The sequence below is a fragment of the Nyctereutes procyonoides genome, unplaced genomic scaffold, assembly GCF_905146905.1.
Source record: "Nyctereutes procyonoides isolate TBG_1078 unplaced genomic scaffold, NYPRO_anot_genome, whole genome shotgun sequence".
NCBI lineage: Eukaryota > Metazoa > Chordata > Mammalia > Carnivora > Canidae > Nyctereutes > Nyctereutes procyonoides.
The window spans coordinates 30,924,833-30,943,691 of NW_026575048.1; the positions used below are offsets into that span (position 1 = coordinate 30,924,833).

Below are 18,859 nucleotides of genomic sequence, written 5' to 3' on the forward strand. Positions count from 1 at the left end.
TCATGCTAACGAAATCAGTGAATCATCTAAGACTGAGAATAATGTGGCAAGAACAATTTGAACTTGTGTAACAACCTTAAAAATTCTTAAAAATCAAAGAAAGAAGTATTCTGCAACCACAAGTTTCGAGTAATTTAATGAAACATTTTTGTAGTTGATTTTGATCTTAAAGAGTACACAGAAACTGATGAAGATCACAAAATAGGTTAGTCATATTAATTACTGAAAATTATACCTCTCAAAAAGTTTTATATAACATAAAAAAAGATGCCAGAGTAATCTGTTTCTTTTTCATGTAAAATCTTAGGCAGCTTACTTAACTTTCCTGTGCTTTGTTTTTTTTTTTTTATTTTTGAGTCAGTAAAATGAAAACACTGATAGCAGAAGTTTCTAGGTGAAAAATCAGTAGTAAAATTGGAATCCCAGACTAGGTTTCTTGCATGATCTTCAACGTGTTTCAGCTACTGCCTGCTACTACCAAATGGAATCTGTTTAGAGAATCCAAACTGCTTTTAATAACCTATGGAAAACACTAATATTTTACTATGGAAAAGGCTAGCTAGCAAAAGAACTACCAATTGGAGGCCAAATAAAAATTAAGACCAAAACAAAACTGGCTTATTTATCCCAGAGACATGTGGAGATAATGAAACATGATATTAATGAAAGTGTTTTGATATCACTGATAAAAATATTCTAACTTGATTTTACTTTTTTTTGCAAAGAGGCCCTGATAGTTTCCAGGCCATTTACGTAGTTCTGACTGGACATTTAATAAATCGAACAGATTAATATTATCAAAAGCTATTCATCTTTATTACAATGGATCAGTTAATGGGTAATCTTTAAAAGTTTAATTTACCTGGTGCCAGAACAGTTTCCAGAGAGAACTGAGAACCCATTTAGAGGACTTTAAAAAATGAAAAAACAAAACAAACCAAAAGACCCCACCTCCCTTAGAAATATACATCTCTTAGAAATAAGAATATATTTAAGCAGGAAGTACAGGGATGGAGGTTAACATTCACATTCAACTACTTCAGAAGAGCATTTATGTTATAAGATATACGTTTGAGTTTATAGATCTTTGTAAAAAAACATTCTTTGAAATTTTACACTTATATTTACACTTATATTTACAAAGAGCTTTTGCATATAGTCGTTGATCTGTTCTTTCCAATAACATTCTAAGGTTGCTGTTGGGATGTTGATTTTTGGGATGAAAACTGAGGTCTGGGACATTAGGGAACTGTGACAGAGTGAGGGTGTAAATCCAGATTTGGTGCTCTTTCCACTATACCATAGGCTACAGCATTGTACAATTACCACGCTTTCTATCGTGTAGGGAAGTTGAAGGTTGAGGAACATTGGATTATCATGGGTTACTTTACTAGAAGAAATAGAATTACTTAAAAAAAAAAAATCATGTTTGTTCCTAAACTCTCCAACATTACATTTGATTTGGCTTCCACCAATCTTCCTAGGTAGTTTGGACGCATTTGTTCTTAAAAACTGCCCTGCTAAGGTAATACTGTTTTCTTAAATGTGATCAATTGTGAAACAGAAAAAAAATATTGAAAACTTTAATGAAAGTTTTAGGGATGGAAATTAAGAAAAAGCAATGCGCATATTCATACTACCAGCACAGTTCTGGTAATGAATATATACTAAAATTTTTACTGACTTTATAATCTCAGTAATGGAAAGAGAAGAAAGAAAGAAAAAAAAAAGGTAAAGGTTTTTAGACCCTAATGATGATTTATCTTGTTTCTGCCACCAATTGGGTAAATTTAGACAAGTGATTTTATTTTCTTATTTGTAATTCTGGTTGTAAAGTTAAAAAAATATTTAAATGTGGCAGAAAAGGTACAAATGGCAGTATTTTTAGGCAAAGGAAAATGAACTCGGAATAATGCAGAGATCTTTTGTTGTTAGTTTGCTTTCTATTTTAGGCACAATGACCTGTGCAGCAAAGAAAATCAGTTGGAAGCAGGAAAATAAAAGTGACAGGCAACTTTATATTTCTTACCTGCATACATATGGTACGTGAGCCTCTCTATAAGTTTAATAACAGTTCCTGCTTTGATAATTGGAATTCCAGCCTTGGGCTGCATGTTTTCTTCAAATATTATATTCTCTTCAGAGTCAGGCTCTGCAAATCTATAAACATCGGCACTAGGGAGCCTCATCTGCTCCTCCTTCTCTTCCTGTAGCATCGTCACATCAAGCATCCTTTCCAGTGTACTCCGGTACTGTAAAGATATCAATGCTGCCATCCAATTGTTTTTCTCTTCAGCTGACTTGGCAGAAAATATAACACTATTTTCATCTTTTAAAATTATTTCAAAAGCATGCTTGTACTCACTGGTGTCATCTTTGTCATTAATTTGTACCTTTCTCATGAAAAACTTTTCTTTAAGACGATATTCTGCATTGCTAGCACCAGGAAGTCTTGGCTGCCCATGATTTGATTTACAGCAAATCATTAAGCCATCAAAGAGAAATATGTGTCTCTCATGTTTGGCTCCTACACGTGTAAGAGTTCCTTCCATTATAAATTCATTGCAACATTGTCCAATGTCTTTTCCCTCCCAACCATCAATATTCTTTTGAATCTCGTTCATTTTCTTGATTGCTAGTTGTTTCCCCTTCATTTGCTGACTATAAAACCGACATGCAGATTCACTGGGATAAAGGAAAAAAACATCATTAGTACACAGATGACAGACGATCTAGAATTCATAAAATAAAGGACAATATAAAAGTACATTTTAAAAAGTTGCACGGAGAAGGCTTTCATTAATTTTCCAAATATATTAGTGTTACAAAACTGCACCGTTTTAGGAACTAAAGCAACACAGTAGAGACTTTTTTTAGTGCTCTAAAAAGAACAATGAGTAATGACAAAATTCTACTCTATAAATTTAGCTATGGAATGATTATTTCTACCTTGACTACTAAATATTTAGAATGACAAATATTAAAAAGTAGCCCATATTGTGAAAAAAATCATTTAAAAGACTTAAAAAATTATTTATAAGTGTTTAAGTGGACAAATCCTAAAGCTAACAAACATGCACATATTATAATTAAGAAAGTGGAAGCAATGTTATCTGAATTAATACCTCAAGTTATATAATCCCTAAAATAAAGGACACTACGAATTTTACTTTGACAGAACGATGATGTTGACATAAATCTACTCAAGACATTTTTCTCTGTCTCTCCCTTAGCTTACCAGTTGACTCTCAGGAGGTCTTGTCTGGGAGTATGCAAGGAAAATGCACAAATATGAAAGGTTTTTCAAACAATAACAAATTCTCTTGGCTTTGATGTCACTTCCTCTGAAAGACCAAGCTTGTCACTAAAACTATTTTCTTCATTGTTTACTTGAGGAGGGAACTGGGATCCCTGAATTTATACCAGAATACTCAAGGTGAAAGGGAGGATTATTAAAATAGTAAAAATATTCACCTCAGTCTTCGTTTTGCAAGACTTTTAGAACATATTTTTTCCATACCACTCTGAACATTAAGCAAAGCTGTTATTGCTTGTTTCAAACACTCCTTGTCCTCTTGATCTTCACTCTTTTCTTCTAACTGCTGCAAAGTCAAAATGACAAATCTGAACCCATAGGACAGTTTTGGACAAAAAAGAATAATAAGCTCATTTTATTTAAGAATGAAAATAACATTGATTCAACTCTTTCTGCCACAATAAAATTTTTAAACATGTCATAAAGTGTCTTCTTTATGTATTGCTTTCTGTATCGACATGCAACCAAGTTTTCCATATTAAAAAAAAAGAGCAAAACCAGTGTTAAAAGATGTCATGCCTTGTGACAGGCAGTAATGTGCAGTTTCTCAGCTGAATATGACTGAAGATAAATGAGGGACATGAATTATCTTCTTAACCAGCACAGGATTTGCACAGCAGTAAGCACATAGATAAGATGTCTCCTTAAGTACGGAATTTGGTCTTAGGTTTCTGGATCCAACACTACTATTGTAGCAACAGGATGATTAGGAAGATCAAGACACAGAGAAAGATGCAATACAGTGAAGAGGAACTTGCAGACACAAAACCTAGGCCCCAATTTTGCCTCAACTTCCATGTGACTCTGGGGCAAATTACTTGGCTTCTGAGTCTCACTTTTCTCAACTGTCAAGGCTTGTAAAAAGCCTGCCCTGCCTACTTAATGGGGCTCTTATTAAAAATCAAAGCACTTATAAATGGTAATGTGCAGGATAAATCTAAGTTGTTTCTTTGTAGTTCTACTGCAGAAGTAACATTAGTTATCATGAAGCACTTTGTTAGTATTCACATGTTAAGATTTTGAATAAAACTGGATATGTACATATTAGTGAAACTAAGTACATTTTCTATGAGTGGCAAATATACTATATATGCTAGACAGAAACTCTGTACTTAGTAAGGATTGAGTCATGAAGAAGTACCAATTATCAATACAACAGGTGGTTATAATTCAAGCAAGCAATTAACTGAGGTATGAGTTACAATAAATGACAAGAATCCAGTAAACTTCTAAACCTATTTCTGGATACCAAAAAGAAAAAGTTAAGAACACGTATCAGTAGTTTTCACACAACATTTAAAAACACTTACTCTCTACCATAACAGAAAAGATGTGAGAAGTAAAATCACAAAATATTCAAAGTAATTAGTAAAGGTTTACTATTCAATGAGTGTAATTATTCATTATTACTTTAAGTATTTTATGTTCTTGAGAGATAGTCCTTAAAGATCAACAACACATTCCTTTTCATTTCACCTGATGAAATCAGTTATAACACATACACATACTGATGACTTGTGAAAAGTAAACATATTTTTTCAAAACCTAAATCATTATAAAAATAATTTAATAAAATATCTTAAATGCTCAGGTATTCCAGATATAGTAAATGCCATATTGTGATGTCTATTTAATGTTCAGTTTTATTATTCTAATTTCTTATATTAAGAACTCACCATACTTTCAACAAGAGGCACAATCTGCACTTTTTAGAAAAATATTCAATCTCAATTGTGTTAAGTAAAACAAAATTCTATTCATGATAAACCCCCAGGACAAAGAAGGGTAAAAAAATCTTTTTCTCCCTCAAAGCATATATATATATATATAAATACTCATATATCTTTTACTCATAGTATTACTCTTCACTATGGCCAGCTAGGTTAAAGAAAGTCAACAGCCAAGTGTTCATAAAAGAAAGCTACCAGGTTTTTACTTAATGGATATAACTGGTAGGCTGAAGGCTGTACTTAGGGCATTCTTTCAAAATACTCTCCCCATCCCTATTTTACTTATCATATGGCGGAATTTTGGGAGACAAATAAAATGTTACTGTTAGCCTTACTGAGTTAAGGTTTCCAAGGCAGCAATTTCACATTGAAAGCAATGTGCATTAAGAAATGGCAAAATTCTATGTGGTGTAACAAAAGCACCACTAAAGAGAATTATTTCACTGAGTTATTTCAGAATGCAATCACTCAAATATTTGAGTCAATAGGATACAAGGCAATTTTTTAATCTTAAAGAGCTGGTAGAATATTGAGTCCTTCATATTTTATCCTTTTATTTTTTTATATTATTAATTCAGGCAAACATACCTAAAGTTATACAAAAACCCACAGTTTTGACAGACATAAAAAGAGCTATGAAAGTAACAAATCAAAAAAAAAAAAGTAACAAATCCATTTAGACATGCATTTGATTTTCTATTCTAATTATGTTTCAAGTTTCTGGGTCATTGATCTGTTATTAACTATATAGCATTTCACATATAGAATATACCACTATCTCAAAAATATTAATACATTTTAAAAACCACAAACCCAAAGTCTATGCCAAACCTGTAAGACTTTACTAATGAAGTAGTAATCTGCCCCAGAGTCACATGATAGTTGAGGCAAATTTTAAATGCAATTTTTACCTTCGCACCATTACCCAAGCATCTAAAATAAATTTCAAGGTAATAAATGACTTCTTATAAGCAGTTTTGTTAACATTGCTGACTTAAACTGGGCATTGGTGCAGAATAATTGAAGCTAGCTACTATCAAAGGTGTGGCTTACTGTTACAGAAACAAAGCAGTTGCAAAGAGTTCAACTAATTCACAAACATATAATGGCTTCCTTTTGTTTTAAAAAAAACACAAAATCTTTGAATTCATGTTTTTATTTCTAGAAATTAATTTTTCCAATATGAGATTATATATAATGAAGGAACTGCCATTAGTAAATGATGACAGAGGCAGGAAAGAACCAGGATTTCTGAACCTCAGTTCAAGGACCTTCTCAATATACTACCTAAAAAACTGATATAACTTTGAAATACCTATTAAGAAAATATTCACTAAATAAAACCTATTCCATTCAAATAGGTGAATTGTAATGCACAGGATGACAAAATATACAATCAAGAAATATATAACTCTAAGATTTGGGACATAAAGATTTGTTTTTATCTTAAATGGGGATCGCGTTTTGATTGTGGAATGGTTACATGTATACTCTGATAAGATGCTAAGAACAGATTACAAAGTGGAAAGTACATGGTCAAATAGAAAATTTAATTTACTATTTTTGTTAACAAATGTATGGAATATTATCCAAATTATTCCAGAAACCAACAAATTAAGCCAGCTGCTCCTGACTGTATGCTATCTCATAATTCACACATCCCATTTGAGGCTAAGCACAAGAAAGGCAATGACCCTCAACTATTCTTTTACAGTTGCAGCAAAACTAAAAAGTATGGGTGAAAAAGATTAAATTCATAACTAAAATGAGATTTAGAGATGGTCTGCAGACTTCAATTACTCATACTACTTGCTAAGTCAGAAAGTACATTTCATAATCCAGTTCCTTTCCTCTCAAAAGTTATTTTATGTGTAGTGATTTCATATATGCTGATAATTCTTACAATACAAAATTTCAAATAAGCGATATTAATATGTTAATAAAATTTGATCTTTTTAATCAGCCCAAGCTCTCATTTTCCCCCATAAGAAATGGAATAAACAGCATAAATTTGTAGTATAAGCAGTGTAAATTTATAGTATAACTAGTATAGTTCTTCCATAATTATAATTTATATAATAGCTTTATTAAACTAACCAGTAGTTGAAAATATAAAAATGAAAGCTTAAAATATAAATTGTAACATGATGTATGATTCACTGCTAGGAAATAAAAGCAAAATTTTCAGAGTTTTTTGAAGGAAAAGTCACAAATTTTATTAAGATAATTAAGTGTGGCCCTTTTTATCCTTTCGAAACTATTTAGAATATTAATAGTAGCTGAGTGGAAAAAAACTGAAAAGGGCAGATCAACAGGGGAAAGCCCATCAAGTTCTATTCAGAATTAAATTAGCAAATATTAGCCTTACACTGTTTCCCCTCTTACTGCTTTAAACACCACAGCCATAACAAATACTGCAGAAAAGCTATAAAAATGCAAGAATTTCCAGTAATGGTAGTGAACTGAAGAAGTCTTGAGAGCCCTCCCACAGATAATAATTATATTATCTGGACAAAATGTAAAAAAAAACAACTATTTGTAGGCACTGGAAAACATCTAAAAGAAAGCATAAGCCAGCAGCACCAATTATTCTTGAAAAGCTGCAACTAGCAAATGTACACACTTGCGTGATTTAAGGCTTTCCCCAACCTCTCATGGTAACAACAGTGGGGAAGAATGAGAGGAAAAGAAGCCTCTACAGGCCAGAGATCAAAGAGAGCACAGTTTAAAAAGACATTTAAGGGGGAAATCTGGAAATGAACTGCAGAAGGATTGAAACCTAAAATCTGAAAATAAACTCTAAGTACCTGACTGTTTGCTAAACTTTGCATGCATTGGACAACCCCAGGAAGCCTGGCAAAAAAGCAGGCAGAGACCAAAGAGGATTGAAAGATAGAGCTCTGATGGAGAAATTCTGAGGTTTTTTTTTTTTTTTTTTTTTAAGAAATGGGTTTATTCCCCAAATGTACACAGCTCAGGTAGCAGAAAGCTGAAGCCTTATTTGTTTCAGGTGCCAGGAGATAAAGCTTAAAGCTGACAGAGCAGCTGGAAATTAAGGGGAAATCCCTGGGTATAAGGGAACCACAGAGACTGTGCCCCCAAAACTGAACATAATCTCTTCCCAAACACTTGTCTGACTGCCAAATCATACATGCGTAGGGGAGACCCAAGAGAATCACCTAAAGCAACATACAGAAATCCTAGAAAGTGAACAGAGATATCAGCTGCTGCATAATACAGAAGAGAAATTTTCAGCCGAGTCTAGGAAAGTGAACTGCCTATCAAAGTAAATAACCAAAGTAAATAATCCCAAAACAAGAAACCCAGCAATCCTCAACACAATAGAATCCAGAATTGTTCATGAGCAAACAACAGGAAAGTGTGACCCATGTTCGGGGGCGGGGGGGGGGGCAGTCAGTTAACAGAAAATGACTCCAAGTGGGCCCAGATGTTGGATTTAAGAAAGGTTTCAAAGAGGCTTTTATGATCATGTTCAAAGAATTAAAGGAAAACATGGTCTTACTGAGTGGACAGATAGGGAGTCTGTGGAAACTGTAAAACAAAATCCAAATGGAAATTTTAGAGTAAGCAAGGTATTAATAGTTCTACTGACAGATTTAATAAAAATTACAATTTGAAGAACAAAGAAAAAATAAGATTTAAGAAAAATGAACAGTCTTACAGATCTGTGGGACAACACGAATTAGTTCAACGTAAATGTACCAGGAGTTCCAGAAGGAGAGAAAATGAAATAAAAAAAAATGGCAGAAAATGCAACCATAATGGAAAAGTTAAAATCTGAAGCATGGAAAGGAGTTTGAAACTTTAAATAGGATATCAACCCTAAAAAGTGTTAGGCATAACATTTATGAAAATAAAATACCTTTAAAACCATCTCCCTGTTTTTATCAGAGAGAAAATTATAAATGCACCTCACAGTTTAGTTGATTTAAAATTTGAAATTAGAGTAGTACAATAGTCAGCTGTTTATTTATTATTACAATGGCTATTGAATTACACTATCTTATGTTTAACTTTATTTTATTATTTTTTAAACGATTTTATTTACTTATTCATGAGAGACACAGTCAGAGACCTAGGCAGAGGGAGAAGCAGGCTCCCAGCAAGGAGCCCAATGCAGGACTTGATCCTGAAGGCAGACGCTCAACCACTGAGAGACCAAGGCGTCCCCTATGTTTAACTTTAGACATTTAACATCTGTAGTCAGATATAATACCATTTAGCTCACTGCTTGGAGTCCATGGTTTCTGGATAAGAGTTTCCAAATTTAGAAACCTAGTTCAAGGGAATGGAAGCAGATAGATCTTTGTTGGGCTTATTTTTATTATAGAAGCTATGTTTTCTAAATCTTCTCTTACTGCTGGTATTAAAACATCAGTTCATGGGCAGTATAGAAAATGGTCTGAAGCATACAGCAGTAAAACCAGATGTAAAAAATGAAAAAAATTATAGATAAAAAATGATGTAGAGTAGATGATTGCTATTGTACAGCTCCCAAACTGAAAAAGCAGCAAACCAAAGACATTAACAAATGTATGCCAAGATGTTTGTGGTGGGGTTTGCAGAGCAGATTTCTTTACAAAGAGTTTTTGGCACACTACATGAAGGCCACTAGTGGGTGTTTAAAGTGTATTATGTACCACAATTTATATTTGACTCTTCCAATTTGTTTTATGTAGCATTTTTTAAAAAAGGCTGTATATTGGGAGGATAAAATCTCTTAATTTTAACACTGCTCAAATTTTTAATTTTTTTAAGGTTTTTATTTTTTTATTAGAGAGAGAGAGAGAGAGAACTCTGGCATGTGCAAGTGAGAACAAAAGGCAGAGGGGGAGAGAGAAGCTGACTCCCTCCAGGGAGCCGGAAGTGGGTGGGGGGAGGGCAGCCGCAGATCCCAGGACCTTGGGAACATGACCTGAGTTGTCAAATGCTTAACCGACTGAGCCACTCAGGCACCCAACATTTCTCAATTTTTTTCTCCTAAGTTTTCCACTCACTGTACCATTCGGATCATTGAGTTCTAAATCTTTATCAGTAATCCTTTCCCACAATTCCTGTACTGAAACATTTGGGGCTATAATTTTTGTAATATTTGTGATGTTAAGAAGAAAAAGAGCCAATCTTCAAATCAGTCCGCTATGCAAAAATCTAGGAATATTAGAAAATGTAATGTTGAATTCTGTTTTTTAAATTTTTAAAAAACATTTTATTTCTAAGTAATCTCTACACCTGATATGGGGCTTAAATTTACAACCCCAAGATCAAGAGTCACATGCTCCACCAACTGAGCCAGCCAGGCACCACAAATGTTACATTTTAACATATAGCAAGAATCTAACCAGGTGAGCCTTTGGATTAAAGTCGTTAGTGTTCTTATTTTCTAAAATAAAGCTTGTGATCAAGATAAACACTGCAATGTTAAAATGAAATAACATCAACTACAATACTTACTATTCTGTTAGTCCCCAATTTAATTTACTTAAAAACACATGGTTGTTATGATGTGTTAAAATTAAACTTGGACATGTTTTCTCTCAATTATTTTGCTATCTTGTACTTTTTATTATCAGTAAAAACTAAGAAAGGTATAGAGATTTTAAGTGTTTAATTTTCTATTTTTTCCCTTAAGAGAAAGCATATATGATAACCCCAAACCCAATTATATACACTTAGTCTTAATTATATACACTTAGTCTTATTCAGATGATTTAGTAATTTTATATTCCTGTTCTTTTTTACCTGCCTACAGTCTATCTGAAAAATATTGCAGCCATTAGCATCTCACAAGAATTTTTGGGACTAAAATTAAATTTTATTTTATTTTTTTAAATAAATAAAAAATCTTACAAATAAATAAAAAATCTTACATTTTATGTATTTATTATGAGACTCAGAGAGAGAGGCAGAGACACAGACAGAGGGAGAAGCAGGCTCCTCACAGGGAGCCTGATGCGGGACTTGATCCCCAGACCGGGATCAGGCCCTGAGCCAAAGGCAGATGCTCAACTGCTGAGCCACACAGGCATCTCTATAATTAAATTTTAAAATCTAAGATCAGAATGAAATGATACTTAACTGGCTTAATGTAAAACAATATATATATTGTTATATATATAATGTAAGACAATATATATAGTTGTATATATATAATGTAAAACTATATATATATATATTTTTTTAAGAAAGTCATTATATACTGGAAAATCAGAAAACCAAAAATGAGTATAATTCTATAGTATACCAAAACTTAATTGTCATGGGTTGAACTGTGTTCAAGTCCTAACCTTTGGTACCAGGGAATATGATCTTAATTTTTTTTTCTTTTTTATTTATGATAGTCATACAGAGAGAGAGAGAGAGAGAGAGGGAGAGAGGCAGAGACACAGGCAGAGGGAGAAGCAGGCTCCATGCACTGGGAGCCTAACGTGGGACTCGATCCCGGGTCTCCAGGATCGCGCCCTGAGCCAAAGGCAGGCGCCCAACCGCTGCGCCACCCAGGGATCCCGGGAATATGATCTTATTTGAAAACGGTCTTTGCAGATAGAATCAAGTTGAGGTGAAGTCATATTGGATTAGAGTGGGCCCTACACCTGTTGACTTAGCACCTTTGTAAGAGAGAGGACAGAGCAGATGCAGAGATAACAGAAGAATGGGGAGCTGTGATGAAAGCCATGTGAAGATGGAGGCAAGGAAAGAAGTAATGGCGTGGGCAAGCCAAGGGCTAGGCTACCAAGGATTGCTAGGATCCACCAAAAGGTAAGTGGCAGGATTTTTCTCTAAAGTCTTAAGAGGGAGTATGGCTCTGCTGATACCCTAATTTCGGACTTCTAGTCTCCAGAACTATTAAAGCTCAAATTTTTGTTGTTTTTAAGCTACACAGTTCATGGTGCCTTTTTCTGGCAGCCATAGGAAATGAATACACTAATGTACATATAACAGTATAGATTTGAACCCAATTTTTAAAAAAGTTTTTTTTTAAATTTATTTGAGAGAGAGAGAGAGCAAGTACAAGCATGGGAAGCAGCAGAGGGAAGGGGGAGAAGCAGAGTCCCCAGTGACCAGGAAACCTGATGTCGGGCTGGATCCCAGGATCATGATCTGAGCCAAAAGCAGAAGCTTAACTGACAGAACTAACCATACCCCTGAACCCAATTTTTCTATTTTTTATTTTTTATAATTATTTATTCATGAGAGACACACAGAGAGAGGCAGAGACATAGGCAGAGGGAGAAGCAGGCTCCATGCAGGGAGCCCGATGTGGGACTCGATCCCAGGCCTTCAGGATCACACCCTGGGCTGAAGGCGGCGCTAAACCGCTGAGCCACCCGGGCTGCCCGAATCCAATTTTTTTTAAATTGAGGGAAACTTACTTTTCCTTATATTGTATGGTCAACATACTTACATAGTCCCCAAGTAACAACTCTAAATTTGCTTAATAAAGCAAATTAAACTTCACAGAAAAGAGTATTATTTTTCAGTTTCAGAGCATTCAAGTCTTATACTTACTTGATTACCTGACTAAACTTTTGTTATTTTCTGAATTTATAAAGTTTAAAGAATTCTAAGTTTCCAGGGCACATGGGTGGCTCAGTCCATTAAATGTCGGACTCTTGATTTTGGCTAGGTCATGATCTTGGAGGCATGGGATCAAGCCCTGTGTCAGGCTCTGTGCTTAGCAAGGAGTTGATAGAGATTCTCTTCTTTATTTATTTTAGAGAGAGCATGGGCAAGCATGGGGAGGGGTGCAGGGAGAGAGAGAGAGACAGAAACCTTTTAGCAGACTCTGCACTGAGCATGGAGTCTGATGTGGGGCTTGATCCTAACACCCTGAAATCAAGACCTGAGAGGAAACCAAGAATTGGATGTTTAACCAACTGTGCCATCCAGGGATTTCAGATTCTCTCCTTCTTCCTCTACCCCTTCCCCCTGCTTACATGCTCACTCTCTCTCTAATAAGTAAATTTTATAAAAAAAATTCTAAGTTTCCAAAATTAGTGTAATTACATACAATTTATAGTTAAACGTCTTTTAAAATATAAGACACCTATAGGAATTCTAAGGAAAACTTATTTTATTTTTGCAATTTTTTAAACAAGTGTTTACTAAGTGCCAGACACTACTAGGCACAAGAATTCAAAGATACTTAGGACTCACCCACTCTGTGTGAAGCACACAGTCTATTAATAACAAGGTAGACAATAGGAATGGGACAAGTTCTATGAGGAAGTATGAAGAAAGGAAACTCATTAGGTAAAAGGATCAGCGTAGGGAATCAAGAGTAACTTGACAGAGAAACCAAGATTTGAACAAACTGATAAGCAGGAATTTCTTAGATGAAAGGGGAAGCTAGAAACAGAAGGGAAGGGAAATGGGAACAAAAGGAAAGTGGAATCCTGAACAGGTTTGTTATATCCAGGGCTGCTAAAAATTTTCTTATGGCTAAAGCATAAGTCGGGTTAAGACTAGGTACTGAGATGAGGCTGGAAAGAGGCTAAAGAACTTAGATTTGTGTTGAAGTTGATAGGGAACCAACTGTCCTTTTTAAACTGAAAGCTCCAAGAGGCATAAAGGCCATATAGGAAGCTGCTACAGTAATCCAGCAAGACATGCTGGGAGACCTGGGCTAAGGCAGTGTTGGTGAAGTGTAGAGAACACAAGGAACTTCCAAAAATGTATTACATTTGAAAGATTTATTTATTTATTTATTTATTTATTTATTTATTTATTTATTTGAGAGAGAGAGAGAGAGAGAGAGAGAGAGAGAGAGAGAGAAGGCACACACCCAGTGGTGGGGTGGGGCAGAGGGAGAGGGAAAGAGAATCCCAAGCAGACTCCATGCTGAGTGCAGAGCCTGACACTGGGCCAATCTCAACACCCTGAGATCACGACCTGAACTGAAACCAAGAGTTGGATGCTTAACCATCTGCACCACCCAGGTGCCCCAGAAATATAATGTTTATATTTATAATATAAATATAAAAATATAATGTTCATAACATATTTTAAAAGGGTTTTATGTCAGAGACTCTACCAAAACAAACAAACAAACAAACAAACCTACTAGAACTGATAAATTCAGTGAGGTCTCAAGTTACATACACAACTAATATAATACACAATAAATCTGTTACATTTCTATACACTAATAATGAAGTAGAAAGAGAAATTAAGAAAACAATCCCATTTGCAACTGCACCAAAAATAATAACATCCCTAGAAATAAACTTCATCAAGGAAGTGAAAGACCTATACTCCAAAAACTTATAAAACGCTGATGAAAGAAATTCAGACGACACAAACAAATGGAAAGATATTCCACGCACATGGATTGGAAGACTCAATAGTGTTAAAATGTCAATACTATCCAAAGCAATCTACAGATTAACATAATCTCTATCAAAGTACTAACATTTTTCATGGAACTAGAACAAATAATACTAAAACTTGCATGGAACCACACAAGACCCCGAACAGCCAAAGCAATCTTGAGATAGAAGAACAAAGCTGGATGTATCAGAATCCCAGATTTCAAGGTACATTATAAAGTTGTAGTAATCAAAACAGTATGGCACTGGCACAAAAACACACACACAGATCAACAGAATAGAGAACCCAGAAATAAAAGCACACTTATATAGTCAATTGATCTACAACAAAGAAAGCAAGAAGATGCAATAGGTAAAAGATATTCTCTTCAACAAATGGTGCTGGGAAAACTGGAGAGCTACATACAAAAGAATTTAACTGGAAAAGAAAAAAGAATGTAACTGGACCACTTTCTTGCACCATATACAAAAATAAACTCGAAATAGATTAAAGACCTAAATGTGAGACTTAAAACCATAAAACTACTGGAAGAAAACAGGCACTAATTTCTTTGATATTGGTGGGCACCTGGGTGGCTCAGTGGTTGAGCATCTACCTTTGGGTTGGGTTGTGATCCTGAGATCCTGGGATTGAGTCCCACATGAGGCTACCTGCAGGAAGCTGCTTCTCCCTCTGCCTATGTCTCCGCCTCTCTCTCTATGTCTCTCATGAATAAATAAATAAAAGCTGGGATGCATGGGTGGCTCAGCAGTTTAGTGCCTGCCTTCAGCCCAGGGCATGATCCTGGAGTCCTGGGATTGAGTCCCCACATTGGGCTCCCTGTGTGGAGCCTGCTTCTCCTTCTGCCTGTGTCTCTGCCTCTCTCTCTCTGTGTGTGTCTCTCATGAATAAATAAATAAAATCTTTTAAAAAAAATCTTTAAAAATATTTGATATTGGCTGTAGAAACATTTTTCTAGATATGTCTCTCAGGCAAAGGAAACAAAAGCAAAATTACACTATTGGGTCTCTACAAAATAAAAAGCTTTCACACAGTGAAGGAAAAACAAAAATAAGAAGGCAACCTACTGAATGGAAGATGGTATTTGCAAAATATATATCCAATAAGGAGTTAATATCCAAAATATATAAAGAACTTACACAACTCAGTGCCAAAACCCACAAGTAATCCAATTAAAAAATGGGCAGAGGATCCAAATAGACAATTTTCCAAAGAAGATATTCAGATGCCCCACCAACACATGAAAAGATGCTCAACATCACTGATCATCAAGGAAATGCAAATCAAAACTACAATGAGATATCACCTTTCACTTATCAAAATGGCTAAAATAAAAAAATACACAAAATAACAAGTGTTGGTAAGGATGTAGAGAAAAAGGAACCCACATGCACTGTTGGTGGCAATGTACATTGGTATAGCCCCTATGGAAAACAGTATGGAGATTCCTTAAAAAATTAAAAATATAATCCAGTAATTCTGCTACTGGGTATCTACCCAAGGAATACAAAAACACTAATCTGAAAAGATATACTGTACAATTATCTTTACTGCAGCATTACTTACAATAGCTAAATTATGGAAGCAGCCCAAGTGTCCAAGGATAGATGAATAAAGATGTGGTGTATATCTACGACAGAGTATTACTCAGTCATAAAAAGAATGAGATTTTTGCCATTTGTAACAATATGGATGGACCTACAGGGTAATGCTAAATGAAATAAGTCAGTGAGAGAAAGACAAATACCATCTGATTTCACTCAAACGTGGAATTTAAGAAACAAAACTAACGAACAACAAAGAGAAAAAGAGGACAAAAAAACAGACTCCTAAATACAAAGAAGAAATTGATGGTTGCCAGAGGGGAGGCAGGTGAGGATCCCCTGAAGTAGTTAAAAGGGGATTAAGGGTACACTTATCTTGATAAGTACTAAGTAATATATAGAATCACTGAATCCTTGTATTATACATCTGAAAATAATATAACACTGTATGTTAATTATACTTCAACAAAAATAAAGAAAATATAAAAGGGTTTTATGGTCTAATTAATTTGGGAAACCCTAAGAAAACAATTGGATTGCTTTATTATACAACTTAACAAAGTCTTTATTTTTTTAAAAAATATTTTATTTATTCATGAGACACACACACAGAGAGAGGCAGAGACACAGGCAGAAGGAGAAGCAGGCTCCATGCAGGGAGCCTGACATGGGACTCGATCCTGGATCTGCAGGATCACGCCCTGGGCTGAAGGTGGTGCTAAACCGCTGAGCCACCCAGGCGGCCCCAAAGTCTTTAATATTCTAGTGTACACTGAAAATTTCTAGGAGTATATAATTAAGGATGTAATGCTCCTCCAACATATTTGACCACTATACACACCCACCAACTTTTTATTTAAAGTATCCCATGGGGGGATCCCTGGGTGGCGCAGCGGTTTGGCGCCTGCCTTTGGCTCAGGACGCGATCCTGGAGACCCAGGATCGAATCCCACGTCGGGCTCCCGGTGCATGGAGCCTGCTTCTCCCTCTGCCTATGCCTCTGCCTCTCTCTCTCTCTCTCTGTGACTATCATAAATAAATAAAAAAAATTAAAAATAAAATAAAATAGTGAAAAAAAAATAAAGTATCCCATGGGACTAGCATCTCAAAGAATATTCTTTGAAAATACTGCTCAGTGAAAATATTTAATTAAGCAACATACCAACAACTAGAAATTGAAAAATAAGTATAAATAATACATTAGTACAGAGGGAATGCAGAATAAAAAAGAGGGATCACAGTCTGTGAGATTAATTAGAAGGTTTCCACTCAATATACTACTAATTTTGCAATGGAACTTTAGGTAGTAATACAAACAAGGGTGCTTAAACCAATAGAAATCTTTTAAACTGCTGAATGATGTTTTCTAATAAAAATTCTATTACCACAACTTACAAATTAAAAAATCTTAATCGCCTGTACTTGGGGGGAGTAAATAATTTCTTACTTTATTAAGATGATTAGGTTTTACAGCCTTTTGAATCTTCGTCAAAGCTTCCTATTATTATTATTTATAAATTAGTAACTGTTTCCAGGTTTTATCTGGCCTTTAATGTTTCAGAATTTCATTACAGTCTCAGGTTAAAATCCCATCATCATACAAACTATTATGAACAAGGATTCTATATAATAAACTTGTTTGCAAATATCCCATGAGGACTACGGTTTGTCATAGTGAATTATTTGTAAAGAATGGTTTTGTATAACAAATGCTTCCTTCTTGATCATCCTCTTAAAATAATCATTCTATACCATAGTATATTGGTTTTTGGTCTATACCAAAGACCTTAAATGGTATGCTGTTTTCAGTCTACAATAGAGAGCTAAGAGCTCTATAATTCTGCTTGGTGATTAAATCCTTTAACTCCCTTGGTCCTTCTCCAGTTCAAACATTCCTACTTGAGAAATCTAGGCTCCAAATTACTATAATGTAAAAAGCCTGGGACTTCATTCACTGATACATTGATAGCCCAATTTAGTATGTACTCCTGCAAATTGTAAACAAAATTTCTACTAATAAATTCTCCATAACAAAATCATGATATTAAATAGAATTTTTCCTTAATGAAGCACACATTCCTTTAAAAGCTAAAGAAATAATACTAGTATTAACCCATATCTTATTTTGTCTCTATGGGGCTAGTTCATTAAGGGTAAACAGATTATCTTTAATATTGCATCCTTTATTTTAAGCTTTTGAAAAAAAATGATTTTTAGGATATATTATCCACAATCCAAAGGAGATGTATGTCATTAGATACATACATAAGTTTTTTTTTAAAGATTTTATTTATTTATTCATGAGAAACCCAGAAAGAAAGAGGCAGAGACATAGGCAAAGGGAGAAGCAGGCTCCATGCAGGGAGCCAAAGTGGGACTTGATCCCAGTACTCTAGGATCACGAGCTGAAAGTAGATGTGCTCAACTACTGAGCCACCCAGGCATCCCATATACATAAGTTGTTTAAAAGTAAATCACTTTGAGCTACATCAATGAATGACCCTTATACAGACTAAGTCCCTTTTTCCTTAGCTAATTTCAGTGTGTAAAGGAAAAGGGGGGAAAATAAAAATCCTTTTATCAGTGCTTCCTAAATCGAGTATTTTGAACTGTGTGATCAAATAAGAAATTTTTACTGGGATTATACATAGTTCACTCTAAAGTAATGTTAAACAGTTTGAAAAAAATATTTTTTATGCCATGTAAGCAAAAAGGGCACAAGATAAAAATATCTGATGATTGCTTTAAAATTCACTATTAAAACTAGAGAAAATATAGAATTTTTTGCAAATTCGTTTACATTTTATTCTTAACTAGAAAAAGCAATTAGATATAGACTAATGTTCATGGGTGCTCACATAATCATTCACAAATAAATTGGTAGGAAAAAAACTGCATCACATCTGCATGTTTTATAAATA

The 18,859-nt window shown here is 34.5% G+C and overlaps 1 protein-coding gene across 3 annotated transcripts in view; it reads right to left on the reverse strand.

Annotated features, from left to right (window-relative positions):
* SOS1 (SOS Ras/Rac guanine nucleotide exchange factor 1) overlaps positions 1-18,859 on the reverse strand; it is a 139,853-nt gene that overhangs the window by 34,621 nt on the left and 86,373 nt on the right. For all 3 annotated transcript variants that reach the window (XM_055327155.1, XM_055327154.1, XM_055327156.1), the window contains exons 9-10: positions 3,475-3,602; positions 2,030-2,685 (exon numbers count right to left, since the gene is read on the reverse strand). In XM_055327155.1, the coding sequence (XP_055183130.1) occupies positions 2,030-2,685; positions 3,475-3,602 (784 nt within the window). The remainder of the gene's footprint in view (positions 1-2,029; positions 2,686-3,474; positions 3,603-18,859) is intronic.